The sequence below is a fragment of the Melospiza georgiana genome, chromosome 1, assembly GCF_028018845.1.
Source record: "Melospiza georgiana isolate bMelGeo1 chromosome 1, bMelGeo1.pri, whole genome shotgun sequence".
Taxonomy (NCBI): domain Eukaryota; kingdom Metazoa; phylum Chordata; class Aves; order Passeriformes; family Passerellidae; genus Melospiza; species Melospiza georgiana.
Genome location: NC_080430.1, coordinates 109,945,813 through 109,970,255, shown reverse-complemented (window position 1 = coordinate 109,970,255; position 24,443 = coordinate 109,945,813). Strand labels below are relative to the sequence as shown.

Here is a 24,443-nt window from a genome sequence, read left to right as displayed (position 1 = left end):
TTTCTTCTTCCTAAACCTCTGTGACAGCAGCCGGTTGTTCAACCAGGGATGTGTTAGACTGGGGGCTAGGCAAAAAAAACCCCGTAAAAAACAGCCCTTAATTTGAGGGTTGGTACTACCTTTAAATCTTGTTTTACTTTTAGGATGTTACCCAGAGATAAGACTTTCCTGACAGATAGAAGGATCTTACTCAAAACAGACAATGGATAAACTGGATAAACTGGAAAGATGAACAAGGGTGCTCGTTATCATGATCTTTTCCTCACCTTACTCTCAACCATAGATACACTCTAGATGCTAGGAAGAGTAAAGGTAAATGCCAAATATCTGAACAAGCACAGGAGATTTTTTCTTCATTGCAGTCTTTGCCTTTAGTTTTCAGTTCTTTTTTATTATGCCTGCAAATTATTAGCAAATACACTGTAAAATTAATAGCATTTTGCAATAGCTGTATGAGGCCAAGCAATTTTCAATGTCCTACATGTCTGAATTTTCTCTGTAATGTGATTTTGGCTGTTTATGTTATGGAGCACATCACCTTGAGTGCCACCATGCAGCACACACAGGACAACCAGGAGATCAGGCCCAGCCAGCCTGAGTTCATGAAAGCCAGGTGCTGCTTGACTGGCCTGATCTCCTGTTATGACAGAGTGACCCACTAAGTGGATGAGTAGAAGGCTGTAGATGTTGTCTACCTTGACTTTACACTGATTACCACAATATTCTCCTGGAGAAACTGCCTGCTCAGGTGCAGTGCTCACTGGGTAAAACCCCAAGAATTGTCCAGACAGCCAGGCCCAGGGAGTGGTGGTGAATGGAGTTACATCCAGCTGGCAGCTGGACTCAGAGCTGGGGCCAGTCCTGCTTAATATCTTTATTGGGACTGAGTGAATCCTCAGTCAGACTTAAACAATTCCACGATTCTATTAAAATACTGTCTCCAGCAGCAAAAGTATTGCCAGAGTTTTGTTTCCCTAGCACTCCTCGAGAAGAGCCAGTACTGTGAGCAGAGGTGTTGAGTCATTATATGGATGTATATGGAAAGTGGGAAAAAGCCACTGAAGGAATTAACCATTTCCAAAAGTTCTATGTTGCTCCAGTCCAGGCTGAAGTTTATGGTGTTTACACAGTGCCCTGACCCTAGGGAAGTAACAGCACTGAGAAGGAACAGATGTAAAGCAAAGTAATATGCATAAACAAATCTCCAAACCAACCCAAGGCCTGTAATTTTATGCATACAATGCATAGTTACAGCCAAGGATCATATCAATTGTGGTTTTGATGGATAACTAAACAGTACATAATTCTTTGGCTTGACTCAACTAAGATCCAGACTCCTCACAACTGTGGTACATTCATCATCATAAGTCCTCTTCTGTTTTTCTCATCCTTCAGTTCTTTTGTTGCAATTTCTTAGCCATTGACACAAGGACTCATATTTGGAGGGATTCCGTCACTAGTTCTGAATGCCTTGTATATGTTTACAATTTACTGACTCATCTCCAGGTGGGATTAGACATTCTTCACTTCAGAAGCTTAAGATATGTTCAAGCAGAATCAAAAGGGACATGGCTGCTTTAATGGATATGGAAACTCAACATTATTTATCAGCACTCCTGGCTTCCCAAGGATATTTATTTGCAAAGGCAATCTGGTGATGACTCCAAATCAGTGTCAGGAGAGAGTACGGAGAGATATAAAGTGATGAGCGTGGGATGGAAGTGGAAGACTGCCAGGAGTGGAACTGCAAAGAATGTATTTACAAAAGCTTCAGTGCAAAGGAAAATGAGGGTTCCTCCTGGCCCAAGAGCAAATGCTGAAGGGTGTGTTTCTCAGAAAAGGATATTATTCTGGGAAACTGGTTCTGATGGGGGGTCATCTGGTAACCCAAGCAAGGGTGTGATGCAAGGGTTAATATGAGCACTGTATCTGCTAACATGGGAGCACTGAGTAGGAGTCTGGTACATGCATTACTTCTGTTTTTCAAATTACTACAGCTGGTGGTAAAATACAGCATGCAGTTCTAGTACCAGCATTTCAAGCAGCATGTTAAAAATTAGAGGGTCAAGGGAGAACTGGAGCATTTACTAAATTATTGGGAACTATGTATTTAATTAAATACTCAAAGACTTTGATTTAGTTAGCTTAATGAGGAAAAGCTTCATCTTATCAAAGGTAACTGGTCTGTTCCAATACAGTGAAAAGACACATGAAAAAGTTAACTCTCTCGGTGCTGAAAAAAGTACCAAGAGTGAATGCCAAGAAATTACACAAGTTAGATAAACATAGCTTACCCATTACTTCCCTGGAAGGGCTTAAGGCCAGACTGGATGGAGCTCTGAGCAATCTGGTCTAGTGAAAGGCATTCCTCGCCACTACAATGATGTTGAAACTAGATGATCTTTAATGTCCCTCCCAACCTAAACCATTCTATGATTCTATGATATTAATCTGTAACATTTTTAAAGAGAAGGGTAACCATCCACTTAGTACAGGCAACATCAGCAATTTTTAAATGAAAATGGAATTTTTTTGTAGAAAACAATAAATGTCTAATTAGGCAGTAACTTCTGCTTTGTTTCCAAAGTAACAATTTTAAGGCAAATCACTAGCATGCATAAAGAATGCCTGACAACAAATCCTGTGACAACAAATACTGAAAATAAATACATTTTCAGTATTTATTTTCCTCCAAAAACTATTCTTGGCTATGCAACAGCCGTGGTACAACGTAGCTACCACGGCAGTAGTACAAAGCTCAGTGCTGGATGCAAAATTCTTCTGCAAATCAAAGTGAACACTTGGGTGTTTAGTCCGTGCTGAGCTCCCTGCTGTTGCCTGCAGCTCGGGAACTGTGAGCAGACGAGGTTGCAGCAGCAGCTCACAGTGCACCCTCTCCACAGTGGTTCAAAGAAAAGCCTAGGTGGAAAAAGTGGCTGTCCCTGACTTGTGAAGCAAGACTTCTCACAAAAGAACTGCATTTCACTAGGAAAATATAACTAGCAAGACTTGCCACTCTAAATCAAGTTTCTATGTGTGCCTCAAAAACATCCCCTTGCTCTGCACAAGTTCTTGTCCTTGTTAGGAAAACTACTAGGCAATATTTTTAAGCCTGTGCTTTGATGAAGTCAAAATAAATTATTAAAATGGCCCTTTCTGACTTCAGAAAATATAAAAAAACCCAATGAATATTATCCATTAGAAGCAAAGAAAAAGATATTTTATTTTAAAATCAAAGAACTAAAGTCATAGATTTTTTTTATTAGCTAGTTGTTTTCAGAATCTGCACGTGTACTGAACTGTGATCTTTAACACAAAAAATAAATTAGGGCTACAGCTAATAAAAAAAAAAATCAGTTCTTAACTTCAACTCCTAAATACTTTCTTTAAGATTCTGGGAAAAAAATCTGGACCAACTTTCAAAGTTGACAAGCCCTCAGGAACTCACTCTGATCCTGAGGCGAGAAGCAGCAGAGGGGCTTTTTTAAGCAGGAAGAACACAGATTTAAGGTTTTGACAAAGGAGCCCGGTCCCATCTTGCCATGACAGTTGTTAACACCTCAATCCAAGCAACCCTCTCACTCTGCAGCCTCAGAGTCACCATTTCTAATCACAGTCACCGTGCCATTCTCTAACCCAGTGCCTGGCAGCTACCGGGGCACCGCTCAGCTCGGCAGCTCATGTCGCTGTTGGAGCATCTGAACCGACACACTGGTGAAGAGGGGGACAAGAACATGTTCCCCTCAGCTCTGAGGATGGAGACCTCTTGGGAAGAGACAAGGTGGGCAGCTGTCAACAGTAGCAAGTTACGGTACCACAGGAAAAAGCCCCTTTTTTTTTGTCTTTTGGTTTGGTTTTGTTTTGTTTGAAGTCGCAGACACAGCTGTGCCTGCAGAGATGAGACTTTTCACAGGATATACCTGGCCCTCTGAGGACAAAAACCCAAGTCTCCAAGCTGCCAGGGCTTTAATATAACCAAAGGAGAATATTTTTCCCCTATGAATACATCTTTAGAGACTTCCTAAAGTTCAGGTTAATGATCCGGTCTTGTAAATTCAGACAGCATTTGGGGATGATTTAGGCTTGCGTTGCTGCAAAACATATAGAAGATCTGCAAAATTTCATTTTAAAGATGAAAGCCATTTTTGAGTCTTACTAATGTAAAAATGATTCAAAAAGTAGGAGGAATTTTTTAAAAATCATCAGATTTTTCTGCAAGTATGTAAAATATTTCTCCATGGCTACTTCACTGCATGTCTAATTTTAACTTGGACTGAATTTTTGCAGACAAATTGTAAATGCTCTTAATAAGAGAACTACTATTATTAATATACTGGTCAATAAAACCAATTTTTCAGATGCTTGAATCCACAATTCCCTGACCTTCTAACTGTTCTAAACTTCTTAATCCTTCTGCAATTTTTGAGAACATTGTCTGAAAGGGGAGCAACAAATTCATGAACATAGCACCTACTCTCTCTCCCATGCTTAATCCAACAGGAAGTATTGTTGGATTAATCCAACAGGAATTTCAGAGCATCTCTTCCATATCCAAAATAAGGGACACTGACTTATTCTATGAAGATGGCTTGTTTGCAGAATTTTTGCAAAACAGCAGTCGTTGGGGGAATAGGAGGTGTATTGGATGCAGATGGGTATGTCAGGGGATATGGCTGTGAAACTCTTCTGAACTGTAACAACATAATTTTCAGATCTGTAAAAATGCCAGATTTTGGCCAACTTCAACAGCAATTGAAAAAGGCACAACCTCAATGTAAGGATCATGCTCCTCCTGAAGTTAAGCTCTCTGCTTCAGAGCCTGGAGTAAAACACCTGAAATGGCAGCAAGAATTTTTCAACAAAAATAAAATTACATAGTTTCCCTGATCTCATTCTTCTAAAAGGAAAAAGTATTTTTTGAAAGTTTTCAAAAAGCACTTGGCTTGAAACAGAGAATCAAAACTTATTAACTAAAGGAAATAATACAGTAAATGAAAATAAGGTTTGGTGGAAAATATTAGACATATCTAAATATAGGTTCTATTTAATAATGAAAGTGACAACCCACACGACAGCTCTTACAATTTTATTAAAGCAAATTATTAAAATTTCATTAAATTAAATTATTATCTGTCTGTGCTGGTTTACTACAAACAACTAGGGTTACATTTTCTTAATTTTTATTACCAAGAAGTCAGGAACAGTAAGATTTATCTTTTGGAAATTTCTTTGTTTGTTTTTGTAGGTGTCACATACCTCTTCATAGAAGTCAACAGCTTCATTCACGCCAGTGAATTAAGGTTATGGCTAAAGAGGGAGTCTGGGACTCTGCAGACTGCATAAATCAGAAAAAAGTCAAGACTTCTGATTCCAAGACAGTAAAATTAATGCTTTATATTGTTGGAAAGCAAACCAAGAAAAAGGAAATACTTCAAATCATAAATAATTTTTAAAGTATTTACTGAAGCTAGCTTTTTAAGAAGCAAGTTCACCTCTTCCTACTGGCCTGATCAATACGAAGCAGCTCTGTGAAACTCTAAAACTTTCTTTTGCAGAGATTAGAAATCATCATATGCCCTTGTTAGAAGTCATCATCCTTTCAGTCGATCATCACTTACAGGTCGATCATCCTTTCTCACACCATATGATTAAAGCCTTGTTCTGGAAAAGACTTTTTTCTTTTTTTTTTTTTTTTTTAAGATATCCCACTGAATAGAGATGCTATGCTGATCCAAAGGTTTCTGTCTTGATTTTCAATAGAAACTCTCCATGCCAAACAGCTTGAAGGCAGTGGGCAGTGACACTGAATGAGATTCCTGAAAGAATGAAGCACAAGCAATCAGCTTGAATATGTTGATCCCAGACCTTCACACTAAGGGTATAAACATGAAGCCAATTACACAATATGCAAATATATTGTATCACATCTGGACTACATATGCTCAGTTTCTTCTCTGTAGAGAAATCCTTTACAAAATTCATTAGCAATTAACAGAAGTATAACTATGGTGACAATTTAGCTACCAGAAAAGGGAAAAGAAAATCCCTTTCTACAAATAATATATATATATATATATATGTATATGCATGTGTATGTGTATACACACACACTCACTTATGTATATCTTAATAAAAAGCAATTAATGCTGCTGAGGCTTGCTAAAGCAGAAACAGATCTGCTGTATGCTACATTTTTCTATCCTAAACCAGCTGATTTTCAAATGTGAGCATAACAGTACACGAATGCTGCAGCTGTAGCCACCTTTCCATGTCTTTCATTACCTTGATTTAGGAAAAAACTGGAAAAATATGTAGAGCTATGCATCTTAAGTAATGATAGGGCCAAAAAAGCCCACCAGGAAAAACTGTTCAAATTCTGTAAGGAATTACAAGATACAGTCAAATAAATATTATTTACTTACAGCTAAGACTGCCTTTCCCCCGTTCTTTCTGAGAGTATGTCCCTAAATAAAATGACAATTAGAACTTTTTGGGGGTTTAGTTCACATAGGTGATCAACATGAAAAAGCATATTAAAAAACCTGAACACTCAGACCAAATAATTCAGGGCCACACTTATTTTACTGAAGTTAGAGAAAGACAGCAGCACTAACAATAGTATTTAAATTATTCTAATTTTTAAAATATTTAAGCTATTTTAGTTTCTGTGCCACTCAGTTTTTCTTACCCACTTGATGCTATCTATATAAAACTTCATTCTTCTTGGCCATACATGATTATTTACTTCCTAAAGCGATAAATCATTTTCATGTGGTGCCAACAACTAACAGTCTTACTACTCAGAAAAACCTCCCTCCCCTTAGGAATTTCACATGTGTGAAGTTGCTACAGAGAATATACAAATATGCTTTTTCCCCATTGCCTGTCACAGACTACTCAAAATAAATCTGGAATCGTAGGATGACAACAGAATCCAGGTTTAAAACCACTGTTTTAAAATCTTGGATTTTTGTTAGTACTTCTTTCTTTTCTGTTAGGAGAATTTATCTGGATTAGCTGATGGTGCATGCAGCCTTTGTGTCATAGTAAAAAACATTCACTGCACTTTCCACCATTGTGATAAAACTCATTAACAAGCACTGGACATCCTCAGACCCATTAATTTTGTGATTTATTTTGGGGGGTTTTTTCTAGACAAATAAAAGTATTTCTTCATACCCCATGAAGAATACAAGAAAAGTGGACAAAAACTAACATGCCCTCAGTACTTTTGCTCAATGCATTTACACTTCCATCTTGTAAATACTTAGACATAGGAACAGGAGTTTGCATGTGTGCAGCGTAACTCACTAAAATCACATGCATACATGTCAGATAAGGGCTTAAACTGTCAGTAAAGTACTTAATTTGCATAATTTGAATTGAGGAGAGAAGTAGTAGTGGAAATACCTGGCAGATTAAATACAAGAATAGATCCACAAGGGAAAGGGTCTCCTTTTCCAAAATATTTCAAGCCATGAGCAATCTAGTAGGTTCCAAATTGAAAGCATTCTTTTTTTTTTACAGAATTTTTATGAACCTTAGGAATGAAAATTAATTTGGACAAGTTGAAAGAGAAATTCAACTCCATGACTAACATGGGAATTACCCTAATCCTCTCTTCAACTCAATCATGGAATTTTAACAAGTTTTTCTGGAAGCCCTTGAGATCTCCTAGCTTGAACATTAACTTGTGTCCACTATTTTCATACTAGTTAAAACATATAAGTGCAATCTGAGGCTGAATTAGGAGACCAACCCTTTGAGTTCTAAATCACTTGTTTGAATCTTAGCCAGAAATTGCCAGCTGGCTGGCTTTTGCATGATATACATGAAAAAAGTTGATGATCTCATTTTAGCAGCAGTATGAACTCTGAATTTCCAGCTATGCCTACTTAATGCTAGATTATTTCTGTGTGGAAAAAAAAGAGGTGTTCTCTTGGGTTTATGCCACAGATTAAGGATTCCCTGAGGAGTCATTCATGTTTGGAGACAACGCACAGGTTTCTCCTCTGCTCTGCTCTCCCAAACAAATGCCTCTCACCATAAAGGGATGTGGTGCAGAGATTGTACCTCAAAAGGTACTACCCACCCCTTTTCTCTTACCTCTTTATCACAATACCCAGAAGCAGGGAACTGTGAGCCAGAGGAAACTTTGGGTTTTAAGTAAATGAGGGAAGCCCACTACTTTATTCAAACTTGTTCAAGGCTAGAAGATTCAGTAAAATGATGTTGGTGAGAGCAATTTTTCTGCCAGTCTTACTAATCCTGCCAAGTAAATTTAAAGGCAGCAGTAGAACCATAAGAAGCATCAGCCAGAGCTCAGATCTGGTAACTTTCCAGATATGCTGCAGAGCCTTTAGTTTTTCAGGCCTTTAGGGATGGATGGGTTGAAGGATGTGAGGGGGCAGGCTCATTTCGGTGACAGGTAATTATTCTCATCGGACAGCTGGTTTATGGAGTAGTTCATAATGTGTGCTGTGCATTCTGTAAAACACTTGTGAAAGTGAATAAATGCTCAAATACAGCCATTAGCAAATGCTAATATTTTGCCTACTTATCAGAACATACAAACAGGAATCCGCTACCCAGGGAAAGTTACTGTTTCATAAGCAAATCCAAGCATTTCTCCTTAGAATTGCTAAAAAGACCGAACACATGCTCCGTCAGGTGCAAAACCGGGAAACTCGTCCTTGTTACAGGATATAAACATCAGCGGTGCCCTTCTTGCTTACTTTCCCTCAGGCTTTGGCTAAATTTTAATCCAGAAACTCATGACCAGCCGTAGATCCCTCCTCTCATCGTTCTTCACAACTCTTGGGATCGCTGCCATTGCACGGGCTACAACTTTAAAGAGGGCGCGGGGAGGGAGGGAAGGAGGCGGCGGCGGGGGGTGGCTGCTTTGCTAGCTGAGGCCGCCTCTGCTCGGCTGAGGCTCGCTTGGTGTCTCAGCCTTGCAGGTGGCGTCTGGCTCGGCCGGTGCCCGGGCTCGGCTCTGCCCCGCGGAGGCGGCGGGCGGCGCGGCTCCGGCTGCGGGCACGGGCGGGCGGCAGCGCATCCCCGCCGCGGCTCCGGGGCCTGCTCCGCCTCTGCCTCTGCCTCTGCCCTGCCGTGGGTGCGCAGCTGCATCGCAGCTCGCCAGTGACCGCTACTTTCAATTCCCCGGCTAATGAAATCAGCATCGTAAAAGCACGTACTTACCCCGCCTTTCCCCGACAAAAACACAAAGGCAAATCCGCTGTTTCCTTTCAAAACATTGAGCATGACGGTTTGCGTTATTTTCTAAAGGAGGGGGGGGCGTTGGGAAGAGTGTTTTTCTTGCAAGTTCGGGTGTAAAGATGCTTTAAAATTAATAATGCACCATTTTGAATGAACGCTTCATGAGATTGCTAGGGGCCATACGAATACCTACGAAGTCTCCCCTTACTATATCCCAGGATGAAAGCTCTGATGCATAGACACAAAACAACTTTGCCGACCGGGCGAGCGAAAATCCGTGCCAGTTCGGCAAATGACCCAGCACTTGGTACTTGCTTCTCTAACTGTTCGCTCAGCCGCACTCCCCAGCTCCGTTTCGCACGCTGACATTTCTGGACCGGCGGACTGCGGACCCAACCAAGCTTTGGAAAACATTAGCTAATAAAATTCAGCAGGTAGTTTAGAAAAAGAAATATGGAATGAGGGGGACGGAAGGTGGCTAAAGGAAAAAAAAATAAATAAAAAAAAGGAATTAAAAAAAAAGGAATAAAAAAGAGGAAAGCTAAGCAGTAACAGCTGAGCGGAACTTGCCGAGCTGCCAGCACCGGGCAGGGCCGTCCCACGGCCCCCAGGCTGGGCACCAGCGGCGCCCCCGCAGCTTCTCATTGCACCGACTGTGCCCTACCGGGCACGGCGGGGACGGGTTTTTCCTTCCCCAGAAAGTTCTCGCCCCCAAACCATTGCAGTACACCAAGTGTGTGGGTTGGAATTTATTTCTTTCCACCGCTCTGTAGCTGTTGGCGTTGCGGGGTCATCGGGCGCTGCCGCCTGCCCCGCTGCCCCCAGCGCCCGCTCTCCGGGGACCGAGGAGGGGCAGCACCATTCGCAGGCACAGCGGCGAATTTCCCCGGCGCTCACTGTGCCGTGCCGCTCCCATTGGCCGTGCGGCCGGCAGGGAGCGACGGGAGGCGGAGAGGGAGCTGCCAGCAGCAGACAGGCAGGCAGGCACCGGGCGAGCGCGTAGACAGGCGCACGGCAGGCAGAGGCTGCTGGGGTATTGTTATCATTGTGCTTCGGCGGAGAGCTTTGCCTGCAGGGGGAGGGGTGGAGGGAGGAGAAGAAAGAGGGAGAGAGAAAGTGCGGGGCGAGCATGCAGCAGGGCTGGGGCCGGCGAAGCGGCGGAGCTGGCGTGCCTGGGCTGAGGCGCTGAGAGGAGCCGCCTGCCCGAGCTCGCTGGGGGGCACCGGCGGGAGGAGCGAGGCGGGCACGATCCAGGCGTGGGGAAGGCTGCCAGCCGAAAGGAGCCGCCGCCGCACCGGCCTCGCAGCAGCAGCAGCGACTACTTCTTTCTTATCTCCCAGCCTTTGTTTGCCCATCCTCCTCCTCCTCTTCCCTGCCCACCCTCTGCACCGCGGAGGGGGCTCGGCCCAGAGACAAGCAGGCTGACCCAGAGCTGAGTTTCACCCATCCTCCGCCCCCCGCGCTCTCTCTCTCCGCTGCATCGCTGCCCATGAGCTAGAGCGGCAGCCGGCTCCGGCAGGCGGGGGCAGACGCCGACCGCAGCTCCCGGCAGCTGCCGCTGCCCGACCCTCCCCGCCGCTCCCCTCGCCCCGCTCCGCGGGCTCCAGCCGCGCTCCGGAACTGCTGGGGGCCGCCCTGCCGCCGCCCCTCCTCGCCTCCATGTGCCGGGTAGCGGGAGCGCCGCCGCGGATCCTGCCGCCGCTGGCGCTGATGCTGCTGGCGGCCCTGCAGCAGGTAAGCACCGCCGGCGGGGAGCGGGCCGGGATGCGGCTCTTTGTTCCCCCGCGGGCGGCGATGCCCGGGGAAGGCGGGAGAGCCGGGGGGAGAAAGGGGGGGGGGGGTAGAGCAGGCAGGCTGCGCTTCGTGGTGGGGGTCTCGGGGAGGGTGTAGGGGAAAGCGGCTCCGCTGCCAGGGTGCCCCGGGGTGGCTCGTGGCCGCTCGTGCAGAGCCACCTGCTCGGGGCAGCCCCGCCACCGGGCTCCGCGCCGCGGGGAGAGAGAGAGAGAGAGGGGGGAGCCCCTGCCCGGGGCCGGCTGAGAGGGAGAGACTGGTCCCGAGACGCGGGAGGTGATATGGGGGCAGTGATCTCCCCTCATTCTCGGGAGAGCAGGTGCCGCGGGACGTGGGGGGGAGCTGGCTGGTACCCGTGCGCCTGGCAGCACCACGGGAGCGCGGCCCCGCCGCGGGCGCGGGGGACAAACTACCGAAGTGGGGGACGGAGCGAACATTCCCCTCTCCGTCCCGCGTGATGAAGGGCGGGCTGTGCAGCCAGAGAGGTGCGGGGCAGAGAACAACCCCCGCATCTTGGCTATCCCCAGCTCTCTCGCCCGCTAATCCTTTCTCCGGGAAGAATTTAATCAGCCTCCGCCTGGGCGCTGGGCTTCCCCACCCCCTGCCGCTAACGGGAATTTCCACTGGGACGGGCTCGGGCCCCGAAGTGTTTAATTTATTATTATGAAAGTCCTGCTGCTGCCTCCCCCCGGCGGCCTTGCCGGGCGCTCCGGGCGGCTGACTGACGGGGTCCCGGGCAGGTGGTCGCGGAGCAGCGCCGGCACCGCTAGCCGCGGTGCGCTCCAGGGGGTGCAGAAAGTGGAGGTCTGGGGCGAGATGGGAGTCACCGGGATGGTGTGGGGAGGACGGGGAGACGAAAACATGGATCCCGTTGGGGCAGCAGGGGCAGTGTCCGCGGGGTGATGGTTGGAGTCCCCTCGGGCGGCGAGGAGTGTGCGGAGCAGCAGCGGAGCCGGGGCACCCGGTGGGTTCCCCGTTCGTTTTGTGCTCGCTGAGCTCGTATCCGGCGCTGCGCCGGGGGTGGAGAGGGCGGTAAGTCCGAGGGACAGATGGCGCAGATCATCGCCTCTTAATGGTATTTACGATTGGGGCATTTCTGTCGGGCCGGGGAGCGGGTTGAGGCGAGGCCGGGGTGCCGGGGCGGGCAGGGCGCCCGCCCGCAGCGGCTGGCGCAGGGCAGGGGGGGCGGCAGGCGCAGCCACTGTCCATGGTGCGGCCCCGCTGCCTCCGCCGCACCGGGGCGGGAGGAGCCCGCCCGGCCTCCGGCTCCTCTCCGCTTCTCCGTGTCTCTGACGCTCCTGTCCCCTCACGGGGTCCCCGGGCAGTTGAGTCCTTCACGCAGTTTCTGAGGAGCTCTCAGGGGCTCCTGATTTGCGCCAGGCGAGCGAGGTGCTGAAACGCCGCTCCACGGCAGCCGGGCATTTTCCCTTGAGCCCTAGGAGGACGCGCCGGGTGGCTGGCGCGACACGGGAGCGTCCGGCTGAGCATGAGCGGCTGCGTGTGATAGCAGACACCCTGTTCAGAAACTTGTGTGTGCCACTTACGGCTGTTGTTGTGTTGGGTTGGTTTTTTCGTGTGTGTGTTTTTTTTTTAAGTCCTTATGTGCTGTTTACTGTATGTGCTTTCAGTTCTGTTTAGTCTTCCTATCTCAATAAATCTTTAAAGCACAAAATCTGCAGTAAGCTTTTATTGCATCTTCTTTTTTTTTTTTTTTTTTTTTTTTCCTTCTTACCCAAGGCAGGCTTGAAATTGAAGCACAGGCTATGAATTAAGGACAGGAACTAGCCGTGTTGCTTTTATATATCACTCAGTGTCACTGGCACGTTATGGTTGGGGAATCCAATTTCCCCCTTGTTTGGGTATCCATTAAATCAGGTTAGGGTTGATTTTTAATAGCGTGTAACAAAATTGGAACTTGAGTATGAAATCAGATTTACAGACCTGTATCTGTACCACACTTTCATTTTAAGAGCTCTTTTTTTCCTTCTCCCTTCTTCCATCATGCATACTGCAAGAACCTGCACCAGCTAGGTGCATTGCTAACTTTTTCCCCTGTTGTCACACCTCCTACTTTTGGTTTGTAGGAGGTTATTTGTATCAGGTTCTTCTGAAATGTTGAACCTTTTCACTCAGTTTTTCCTCTCTGCAACACGGCATCTGTCTACCTTTATGTTCTAGAGTATTAATCAGTTTGTTAGTGGTATAGAAAAGCTGTCATTATGGAATTACTTGAAAAATTGTAACTGGAACCAGATTTTAAGGGCAGATCTGTGGATGTTGTTTGTGTACAGGAAATACAGCTTAAGAGTTTTGGCAGTGTGTAACCTGCACAAGAAAGAGAGGAATGAAAACTGCACTCTGTTTTGCTGGTTAGCATATCAGTATGAGTCTGGGAGTAATACATGAAAAAAATTCTGACAGAAGATAGGATGAAAGGAGTGAATCTTGTTTTTCTGACTAAATCAACAATTCCAATCCAGTGACGGAATGGGAAAGCCAGTATGAGTTTACTATTAAAAATAAACTGGAACACAAATTAGAAATTAAGTGCTCAAAAAGGAAATATGTTTCTTTAAATATAAGCTGATTGAATCACTACATGGATGTTGTCAGTTTCTAAATCAAAAGCAAGTAAACAATAAAGCAGGTTTTGGAGGCTTTTGAGCTTAGGTGACTGGTTTGAATTCGAATTATGATGACAGAGGACGTAAGTTATTACCCTCTGCAGGCAATTTTGGTCTTATTCCAGGTCTTAGCGAATGTATCCAGGTGATAAAGCTACTACCCTAAATGACACTCCTGTTAAGCTGCCTCAGCTGAGAATCCAGCAATGGCATTTCTTGCTAGTTCTACCCCTGCAGTAATTACCCCCAGCAGCAGTAGTCTCTGGCAGAATTGGGGTGAGGAATATTAATGTAGTTTTGTGTAGAAACAAGCAAGATCTCCAATTGGGGGTAAATCTTCTGCGTCTCGCAATATACCTGTGTCTTAGACTTACTTTTTTTTATCTGTATAAGCATGAGTTTTACAGTGTCTCTGATAAATTACTCCATTAATAGACACCAACACCATTCAAAGTACACTGATTGTAGTGAATTGAAGGTATTTTGTGACACATTTATAAGCCCCTGACCAGAGTAGTATCTCAAGCTTTTTCAGTGTAGATCTTCGTGGTCTGGTTTTGTTTTGTCTTCAAAGATTCCATTGGAAAAGTTAAATGTGGCAGGGTGTTGCAGCAGAGAGCTCTCCAATCCTTGTCTCTCTTGTCTAAGTGATAGTAGTAACACTGACACATCCTCAAAATTCAGATAATTGCAGAGCTAAATTTCCTTAGATATTAAACTGAATATATTATTTAAATATATTTTGCTAAAATACTTTTTTTAAAAACTCCTTTTTACATCTATTATAGGGCAGATAAGGTTGTGTAATTCAGTGAGTTTTTTAATTTAAGTCATTGGTTGACAGAACAGGAGATAATCAGAATTTTTTTAATAAGCAAAATTATCTGGACAGATATTCTAGCAAGCTCAGAAATACATACTCTGCTTATGTACCAGAGGGCATATATTCTTATGCTGTTGATCTATGTATTTTTAATAAATGTGTGTTTTCTAGAGAACCTTTGTCATAGTTTGACACTGACACAATGCCAGTGCCCCCATGAAAATACTCTCTCCCTGGTGTCTGCTGTGAGATGTGACCAGGAATAAGCAAAGCAGGCTCTTACTTAGGAATAAAGAAGATTTTATTTACTAAACTACAAGGGAAAGGAAAAAAAAAACACACACACACACAAGGAAAATTAAAATTTCACAAAAACATTTTCCTCCTCCCCCCACCAAATTTCCCATACAATACATCTCCCAAATCACCAACTCTTGGTCCGGCACCACCCTTTAGAATACTCAATCCTCAGTTTATCAAGAGGAGGAGGAGTCCTTCTTGTGCCATGGGCTTCATGTCACACGTGGCACAGCCCAGAGATCATTTGCCATGGTGACATCTTCCTTCCATGCCCAGTGCTCTCACCACTGTGCATGGACAAGGGCTGCTTCCAGGGTTCCTTTTAAGGATACCTTGTCTCCTTCCAAAAAGGCACAGTCTCAACTTTGGGACATCTGTGCCCCCCATGTTTTTTGCATCCCCTGGGGCTGAGGGGTACCCGCAATGAACCCTCCTGGTTCTGAGGCATTGCTGCCCCCAGAAGCAGTCTCTGTATCACAAGGAAACAGTCCATGGCTATACAAAAATAAAAAGAGTCCAGCAAAAAATGCCACTACATCTTCTCCGTTCTCCCTCAACATCTCTCTGCCCAGACCTTCATCACTCTTCTAGGAAAGGGTTAATGTTCTTTAAAGTTTTCATTGTGCACAAAGGGGTTGAAAGCTCCCACAAGCGGCTGGACCCATCTCAGCCCTGCTGCCGCACATGTTTATCAAGTTTCGAGGTAACTCCCAAGCTCTGTCTCTGTCTCCCAGAAGGTGGGGAGGGGGGGGAATACCTCTCAGTAGTTCTTCCATGCTTCCACCCCTGGGCCCCTCAGGGTCAGGCCCATCTCTCCCAGGCCGCGTGGCTTTCCTCTCCCCCTGCCCAGCTCTGGGGAGGAATTGAACTCTCTCCTGCTGGAAATCCAAAGAGAACCTTCCAGGGGGGAGCCCTGCTTTTAACCCTGTGTGTTCTCAGAGGCGGATCCAAATCTCAGTGGCCAAACCAGGTGCCAACATTTAAATCCGAGCACCCATTGGTTTGACAACAACCTCCCAGAAAACCTGTTTCATGTTAAACCACCACAGCCTTCTACTGCTCTCTCTCTTCCAGGGTAGTACTGCTACCTAGGCATGCAGCTCAGTGTGCTGAAAAGATGAATGTATAGTTTTGATACCAGCTTTTAAAATATTTACCAAAATTATCATATTTTTGAGCTACATCAAGTCAAGAATGTGTAATTCAAAAACTTCCTGTTATTTTCCTTTCTGTTTCTAGAAGTTGAAGGACTTCCCAGAAACATCATTGGACAAACCCTGTCATGTTCTATCTTACTTGGTTTCACTGATGCTTTTATATCAATAATGTATTTTATTACTTCTTTTAATAACTGAGCACTAACACATGAGACAGTTTAGTTGTGACAGAACTACATATTTATATTTAAAAATAGCTTGAGGAAGCTGTGAGTAAAGTTATTTTTACTCAATACAGACAGTATTGTGTAAGGGACTTGTCATGTGGTGAGGAAGAGGAATTTTTGAATGGCTTTTCCTGCTTAACAAAATCATTTACCAGTTAAACTCTGTTTTTCATTGGTTTTGTAAGTGTTTTTTTAGGTTAACAAAAAAGTTCAGAAAGCTTGCAATAGTTTCAGTAGTCAGCAGCATTCCCATTAGAATGAGAGCATAACTTACCTCAAACAATGTACACACACAAAGCACAAGTCTATTCCCAAAGGCTGTGCAATCTCTAATGTTCCCTGGATTTTTTTATTTTAAATTCTTGTTATTGAGGGTCTCAGGATGAAAGCTGGGAACCCATAGTGGCCTTATGGAGTAGCCTGTGTACTTCCATTAACCCAGTAGCACCAGTTGTGTGTAAGGTTCAGTGAGACAGATTACAGAATAAGCTGATGATCCAATAAGGATCATCGAGTCCAGCTCCTGGCCGTGCACAGCACCATCCCCAAGAGTCTCACCATGTGCCTGAGAGCATTGTCTAAAATTTGGATGGAGAATAATGAAGGCAAAAAGAATACCTGACATCCTTTGCAGGAGCAGCGGTAAAGGACTTCTCACCTGCCACAGACTGAGACTCTCTCGTTGGCCAACAGTGGCATACAGTGAGGTGAATCCTGAGAGGAAAGAAACATGAACATTATTGCAGGATGAGTTCAAGGAAGATCTGTATTTTCCTCAAGTGCATTTGTAGTTTGTGAGTGAGCTGAGAGGGACCTTTTTCACCTGGGTGTTGAACCATGTTGCTGTTCACCTTGAGAGGTATATAATCCAAGTGTGCATGATTCATCATTTGATTTGATCCTGCACTTCTTGCTGAAAGATCATGGGAGCTCTGTCTGAATAAAGAAGGGAAATTAGGCTTTCTATTTTTAAATGACTTATGAAAACAGATACAGTATCAGCAGCTTCCAAGATGGAAGGTGATTCGCTGCCAGATCTTTTCAGCATTTCACTGAAAGTATTTGGTTTTAGTCATTATTCATATATTTAATTAAATACCATGTTTCCAAAAAGTGTGTTTATCCTCTCCTCGAGGCACTCCTTGACATATTTAAAAATATATATTTTTACCAAGACTCCTCTAAGGACTCTCCCATTCCTTATAATTAGCATATAATTATCACCCAGCAGCTGAAGACATAGTTAAAATTTTGTGATCCCCCCAAAGAGGCATTTCTAGGCCTCCCCCAAAGGTCAGAAAAATGCAGCATCCTCCTGTATAGAATAGCAGCAGTTTTATGGGCTGAAATGTTCAGTGTGAGCAATACAATGGGTATTACCAAATCAGAGAGATGTCATTTATTGTAGAGAAAGTAGAATGTGTGGTCAAATACCAGATAAAACTTTTTAAAGTTATTATTAAAACAATTATTAAAACTTAGACATACAGAAATTTTAAGATACCCTTCTCTGAGCTGTGGCTTGCCTGAGGAACCATGTGTTTTGGAAGAAGCAGCCCCTCCCATGTTCTTCTAGTTGAGGGAGGGGGAAAATCCAAACTTGGATCATGGGTTTGAGCTATGTGGGGTATACTAAATAATTGTCTTAATTTTTAGTAGAGCAAATGAATATTGTCTCTCATTTGGGGTTAACAGGATAGGCTGTGAACATGGTTTGTAAAACTGAGGGATGAACAGATGCAGAGCAGGGCTCGGTGGTGCTGGTGGATGAGAGGCTGGACATGACCAGGGAGAGAGACTTTTTACATGCACATGTAGAGATAGGATAAGTAGGAATGGCACAAACTGAAAACAGTGGGTTGAGATCAGTTACTCCTCCGTGGGAGGGTGGTAAGGCAGTGGAGTCAGTTGCCCAGAGAAGCTGTAGATGCCCCATCCCTGGAAGTGTTCAAGGCCAGGTTGGGTGGGGCTTTGAGCAAGTCTCACTGGCTTAGTGGAAGGTGTCCCTGCCCATGGGCAGGAAGGGTGGAAATAGATGACCTACCACCCTTTGGTGGTTTAAGCCAAGTTACTTTAAGCCAGATAGTAGCATTCAAATTGTGTATTCTCTTAATTTGGGAAGGTGCTTGAGAGCTCTAAGTGTTGGTTTAAGAAATTGGATTTTCTGATCTAAAATTTTGTGGTTCACAGAGTAGAGCACTGATTAGAAGCGAAGATGGTGTAACGAAAGCCCTTTCTGCTGTAACTGAATGACCTCTGGGAGGATGTGGCCTGGCACCCACTTTGGGAGCTTTTGGCTTCCAGAACAACTTGAATGAAAGGCACTTTTCTTCCTCTCTGGTTGTACTCTATGGTTGAAAACAAATTGTACTTGACTACTTTTGCTGAAGTACTGAGTACTGTGAGAGTATAAACTGTTGGCAGCTTTGTTTGCAGCGAAGTTGGGGATTTGAGAGAGTTGCTGAGCATTTTGAATTCTAGTATCTAAAGCTTTTCAAAGATGTTTCTATCATCCAGGGTATCTTTCTTTTGCCTTATGACAGTAAATAGAAAGTAGTTACTAAATAATACCACCTCGTACAGCATATCCCATTGTGTCAGATAATGTCTATACACAGAACTAAAAATGGACAGAACTATCTCTAGTTTTTAGAGTTCTCTAGAACCTAAGTTGCAAGTGAGTATTGGGTATCATGGCTTTTAAATTAATGAAGAAACACCCAGTCTTTAAACAGTCACAAATGTTTCTGTGATCTGTGCTTAAGTTGAATATTACTGTGGTAGTTGTGAATGAATGTTGGTTATTAAGGAGGAAGAGCTCCAATACCCCATTCTTGCTTCATCATACATATAATTATGTCAGACATTGTTTTGAACTTCACACAATAATGTCCTGTGATTTGGCTAGACTTGGCAATTGGTAACTGTACTGTGTTCAGTTATACTGTGTAGTATGATATTTTCTTTGATACATACCCCGCTTGGTTTCTCATTTTACTACCTAGACTTCTTTTTCTATAGGACTAAGTTACAATATAAAAGAAAGCAGTCTTCCAAAAACAACATGCCTTGTTAAAATTGTTGTTAAGAAATCTTGTGAAGTAGTACATGTAGATGCAAAGTAGAAGAGACTTTGATATTTCAGATTGATAGCTACTACTGAACTGCAGTGGTGTATGGCATATGCAGAGGAGCTGGTGAGATGCATTTTGAAGTACATGTTTCTTTAAATGGATATTTCCAGATATTTGGAATTTTAAATGTGTCTGCTTTTTAAAAACAATGGAAATTGGTTATGAGTCCAGATCTGTCAGTACAACTGAAGAAATTCTGCCTGGCTCAATGCTTGTTTCGGTTAGAAACTTTTCAAAACTCTGAGGCTTGTTTTGTTGGAAGACTTTTACTGGTGGTATTTCGAAAAAGATGTAAATGCAGATCCCTTAGAATTATACACTTGAAATTGTTAACAGGTTGCTAATGGTATTTTTGGTTTCAGGGTTTTTTTGGTGGGCTGTTTTATTTTTCTTTTTTTTTTTAATCTAGCTAGAATACAGCTTTGGAATTAAACCACAGTTTTCATATCTAGGGATGAAACTAAAGTAACAGAGGAGCAGGATGTCAAAACTTCAGGTTTATCTGCCTAACTATATCAAAATGGTGAATTCTTTTAATTGATTGAATAACAGTTTTGACAGAAGACTTCTAATTTACATCATGTTGCTTCATAATTGCCGTTTTCCTGTTGCATTTATATTTGAGATCTACAGTGCTGAGTTTATATGCATGATTTGATACCATGTGTGACTATCTCTCTAGCATCTGGAGATGGTAATGCTTATCACTCATTTAGCAGTTAAAAATGGCTAAACAAGTCATAAAGAATGAGGAAAGCAGAATAGTTTTTTAGAAGTAATTTTATTTTGCCATCACAAAGTCTGGTAGTGCTTGAGAGGAAACTTTACCAAGTGCTGAGCTTGTTTAAAACTCTGTGACTCCACTGAGCAGGTTTTAATGTGGGTACAAGCTAAGGTAATTGCTTTCTGTCTTAAAAAGATCGAGTTTTTTTAAAGGAGTGTCCTTCTGCAGATGAATGTACAAGTAATATTATCTTAAATTTGAAAGTGTCTTGGGAATTGTACTAATCACACAAAATCCTGTAAATTATAATAATGTGTCCCATAATCTTCACCAGCTTTCGCCTTTTGCCCCAGATAAGGGGATAAAAATATTTCGGCATCCTTCTTTTCTTAGAGTTAAAATGGTTTAAGTCTTGCAGTACTCTCAGGCTGAACTTAATGTGACCCAGCGTGTCTGAAGTTGCAACTTCTACTTAATTCAGAATGCTTAACACAGGGCGATTAAGAATTGCTGAAAATTCGAATTCTTCCTTCCCTTGTGTTTTTGTTCTGAAACAATCTTTACAAAGGGCTGTTTTTGGAGGGCAGAGTACAGTCTTTTGTTTCTGGATAAAATTGATGGCTGCAAATGAAAGAATAAAGAAGGCTCTCTATTCATGTTCCCCAGCCTTTGTTTCAGTGGGCATTGTTTCAGTTTATAAGAGCTGTTTAGTACATATAGATTACTGGAAAGGCTGAAAGATTCCCAAACACATCAGTGCAGTCTTGCTGAAAATCCTGCTATCTCCTCAGCTGCCCAGCCAGTAGCTCTTGGTTTCAAAGATACCATGGAAGACTTTATTTCCTTTTCCACCACATTTCTTTGAAGTTGCCTTTTCTGCAGTAGTTTAAATGAGTCTTACTCTTTTCTTTCATTCAATGGAAACCTTATCAAACCTGTGATTTGAGTTCTAAAGCTGAGGAAACTAGCTGGTTAAAATTTTAGTTATTTTTGATTTGCCATCTTTTTATCTTAAAAACTCAATATACAAATAGACTGTTGGCACATAGCTACAGATCTTGGTTCCAGTTTTGTAGGGAACATAGTTCCATGGTAGCTAAATTATTGCTTTATTTGCTTTCTCTTTAGGGTCTCCATATAAACATAATAAACTACTTAAGCAATTGTACACAGGTGAGATACCCATGTAGATCTTGAATCACAACAGTTTAAGTTAATCTGAAACTTGATAATTACAAGTTCTGTTACTGAGGGCATACCAGGATAGTGCATTAACTTGCAAGTTAGTAAATTTTAAGTTGTTTTTGCTTTTGTAATGTCAGTGTTGAGCTGCACAGTTAGGATGCTGTTGGTGTAAATGCAATGCAGTGAGTTACAGATGCCTCCTTGTATTAGTGATAAAACTGTTCCAACAGGGCTTGACATGCTGAGTTTGGCCATGTTTGTCAGTGGAGAGATTACACTTCCACCTAGTCCCTTTTCCCTGAGGAAGCCCTTGTTGTTTGAGTTGCTCCCGTCCCACCTCTGCTTTAATGCTCTCTTTCCCTGAGGTTAGTAGGGTGAATGGGTGGAACACCATAATCTTCTCTTTCTCCCTCCCTTTTTTATTTTTTCCTGTAGGGCTTTCTTTGCAAGATGCAGGGATGCTTAAGTGGCCTTGAGTCAGTCTGCTTGATGGAAGCCCATCTGGAAAGCAAACAAGAAAATCTAATTTAAGTCTTGATCAGATTTAAGTATGATATAATCACACAGTTGCTTGTGCTGTCCAAGGCCATATATACTACATCTGGGCATGCATGTGGATAGGCCTTTGTTTGGCATGTGAGGTGTTGGAGGTTGTGTGGGAGCTGTCACGATTTCTGGGCTATATCTCAGCCCAGGCTGTAGTGGGAACTGACCTCTCTGCTGTATAGTGTGAAAAGGGGTTTGCCAATGTACAGTCAGGTAGCCACATGTAAGGTGGGCCATTGTCTTGTGCAGTACTAAAATGAGACAAAACCAATCCACTGAAAAGAAATCTTAATCCGTTGCCACAGAAAATGTTTGGTTTTGGTTTTGTTTTTTTTTCCAAATAGGCAACATGCTTTCCTGGAAAATAGCTTTGCTACCAGAACTATTTTACGTGGAACATGGAGAACTACAGTACAAACAAGTTTCCAAATGCTGTATTATATTTCTTAATGGAAAGACATTTATGAAGCTCTTTTAAGAATGTGATTTGAAGGTAAACTTTTTTAATAAGTGAGAGAACAAACAGTTTCAGTGGCTCAGCTCTTCCATTGTGCAAATTTAATGAGCTGCTCTCCTTTTAACTTAATGTCCCTTTGAAATAGGAGTTGCATTGGAAACATTTGGCTTTATATGGTATCTGTTTGAACACTAACACAAATGTAAGTTCTCTTAAGTTATTGCAAATGTAACATTTTGTCTGAGTTTACTTGTTCTGGTTCAGCTTCACGTAGAAATATTCTATATAAAGTATTTTACCCCAGTGATCCCTTCCAAGCAATCTGGCTGTGAAAAAGTTGAGATGTGTTTTGTGCAACATTTATTTCCAGAGGAAGGAATGTTTTTGTTCCCTTTATGATTCCCCTTCAGTCTAGGTGTCTGGTTTAGTGGAAATGTTCAGTTGTCAGAAGAATCAAGATGGTGTATTATTTAGATCTTACCAGACAAATGGGATTTGTTCCTTCCATTCCAGTTATCAGAAAGATTAACCCTTTGCCCTCGCAGTCCTAATTGCAGTCGTTCAGAAACAAAGATTCGGCTTGTACAAGACAGCAGCAAAGTGTAGTATGTGCCAACTGGAATGTTTCTCTGGTGAGTCTGGGTTGCAAGTATTACATACATTTTGTTTTGTGTTTCAGGCACCAATAAAAGCAACTTGTGAAGATTTGTCATGCAAGACTGGATTTCCTGAAGATGTTCACAGTGCAGTAGTCTCAAGGAGTGTACATGGAGGACAGCCTCTTCTCAATGGTACTGTTAGAAAACATATTTTGAACTTTTTTTGTTTCTTCTAATTGTAGCCATAAGTCACCCCAGAGCATTTTCATCCTTAAACTCTTTTAGGAGAGAACATCAGCTGCTCTGTGATTATTTCTTGGTCACTATCACAGGACTTGGAAAATCAGTTGGCATTAGGGGAAGCACATGCACCTGTGACTGTAATTTGAGAGCACTGTGTGTTGTAATACTTCCCATTATTATCCTCTAATTCTTGGCACAGCATTCCCAGTGACGTTTCTTACTACCATTGACAGCGTGTATGCCATTAGTGTGTGCTTACAGGCCCTGTATGTATGAGGAGGTAAAGAAAGCTTCCTTTTCGCTTTACCTCTCGTAGAAGAACTGCAGTTACACCCAGTGCTGGTGCTCATGTTAGTGCAGAGATAGTTCCCTTACTGCCTTTCCGTGGCAGTCTGAGGAGAGGCAGCAGTAGGAAGCAAGCAGTGGGCTGGGCAGCAGCACGAGCGAGTGCCTGGTTGTCTGTGAGCCCCTGGTCAGTGACCGCAGCGCTGCAGGCTCTGTGAGCAGGCGTGCCAGAGAGGCAGGACCGAGCCAGGGCTGTCCCAGGGACAGCGCCCTGCTCTCTCACCCTGGCACCTGCCTGCGTCCAGATGGCACCGTGCCCAGGCTGGGGATGGCCTGCTCCGTGAGCACGAGCCCTTTCCTCCGCCAGGGATGCCCTGCAGTCAGTACACCTGCCCAGGTTTGTCCAGGCTGGGAATTCAGTTCGCTGTTCTTTTTGTGTCTCTGTTTTGCAGGGATAGAGTGGGACAAAGAGCCAGATGCTCTGAATGTTTCCTAGATTTCCCAGCCAGTTAAGTTTCAGTGTACAAGCTTTCAGAAGTACAACGTTTTTAAAAAATTTGCATTAATTTGTCTGTTTTCTGAACCGCTAACATAATTTTTTAAATCTAATTTGGAAATTGTGGAACTAAGAACATCAATTTTAGACAGTTTCAAATACAGCTTAAATAAGGACTAATTTAATTTAATTTGTTGTTTCTTTCACATATAAATTTGGCTACACAGTTCAAGAGATTTAAATGAAAAAAATTCTATGAATCTGCAAAACAAATGAAGTAAAAGCTGTAGTCTTGATTTTACATGCTTGTATGTAGCAGTCTCTCATTAATTATATTTTACAGACCTGTTTTGTGCTTTCTTAGAAGTATAATGGAAACTTGAATGCAGGATGAATTGATTAGCTTTAGTGTATTTAAACTTGAGTTATTAAAGCTTTCTCTATTCAGTTTCATGAAAGTATATTCTACCAGCGCAGACTTTTCTTTTATTAAAAGATGGCTTAGAAATTTATGTATTGAAGTAAATGTTCTGCCAATTGAGAAAATAATAAAGAGGAAAGAGAATATTCCTCACTTTTCCACCAAATGGGAGTTAATAGATGGCTCTCCTGTATACTCCTGTAATAGACACC

At 43.0% G+C, this 24,443-nt stretch overlaps 1 protein-coding gene across 1 annotated transcript in view; it reads left to right on the top strand.

Moving 5' to 3' along the window:
• Positions 1 to 10,787: 10,787 nt before the first annotated feature.
• Positions 10,788 to 24,443, top strand: part of CDH2 (cadherin 2) — a 115,975-nt gene continuing 102,319 nt past the window's right edge. The window contains exons 1-2 of the mRNA XM_058043124.1: positions 10,788 to 10,953; positions 22,867 to 22,978. Of these exons, the coding sequence (XP_057899107.1) occupies positions 10,879 to 10,953; positions 22,867 to 22,978 (187 nt within the window). The 5' untranslated portion in view covers positions 10,788 to 10,878. The remainder of the gene's footprint in view (positions 10,954 to 22,866; positions 22,979 to 24,443) is intronic.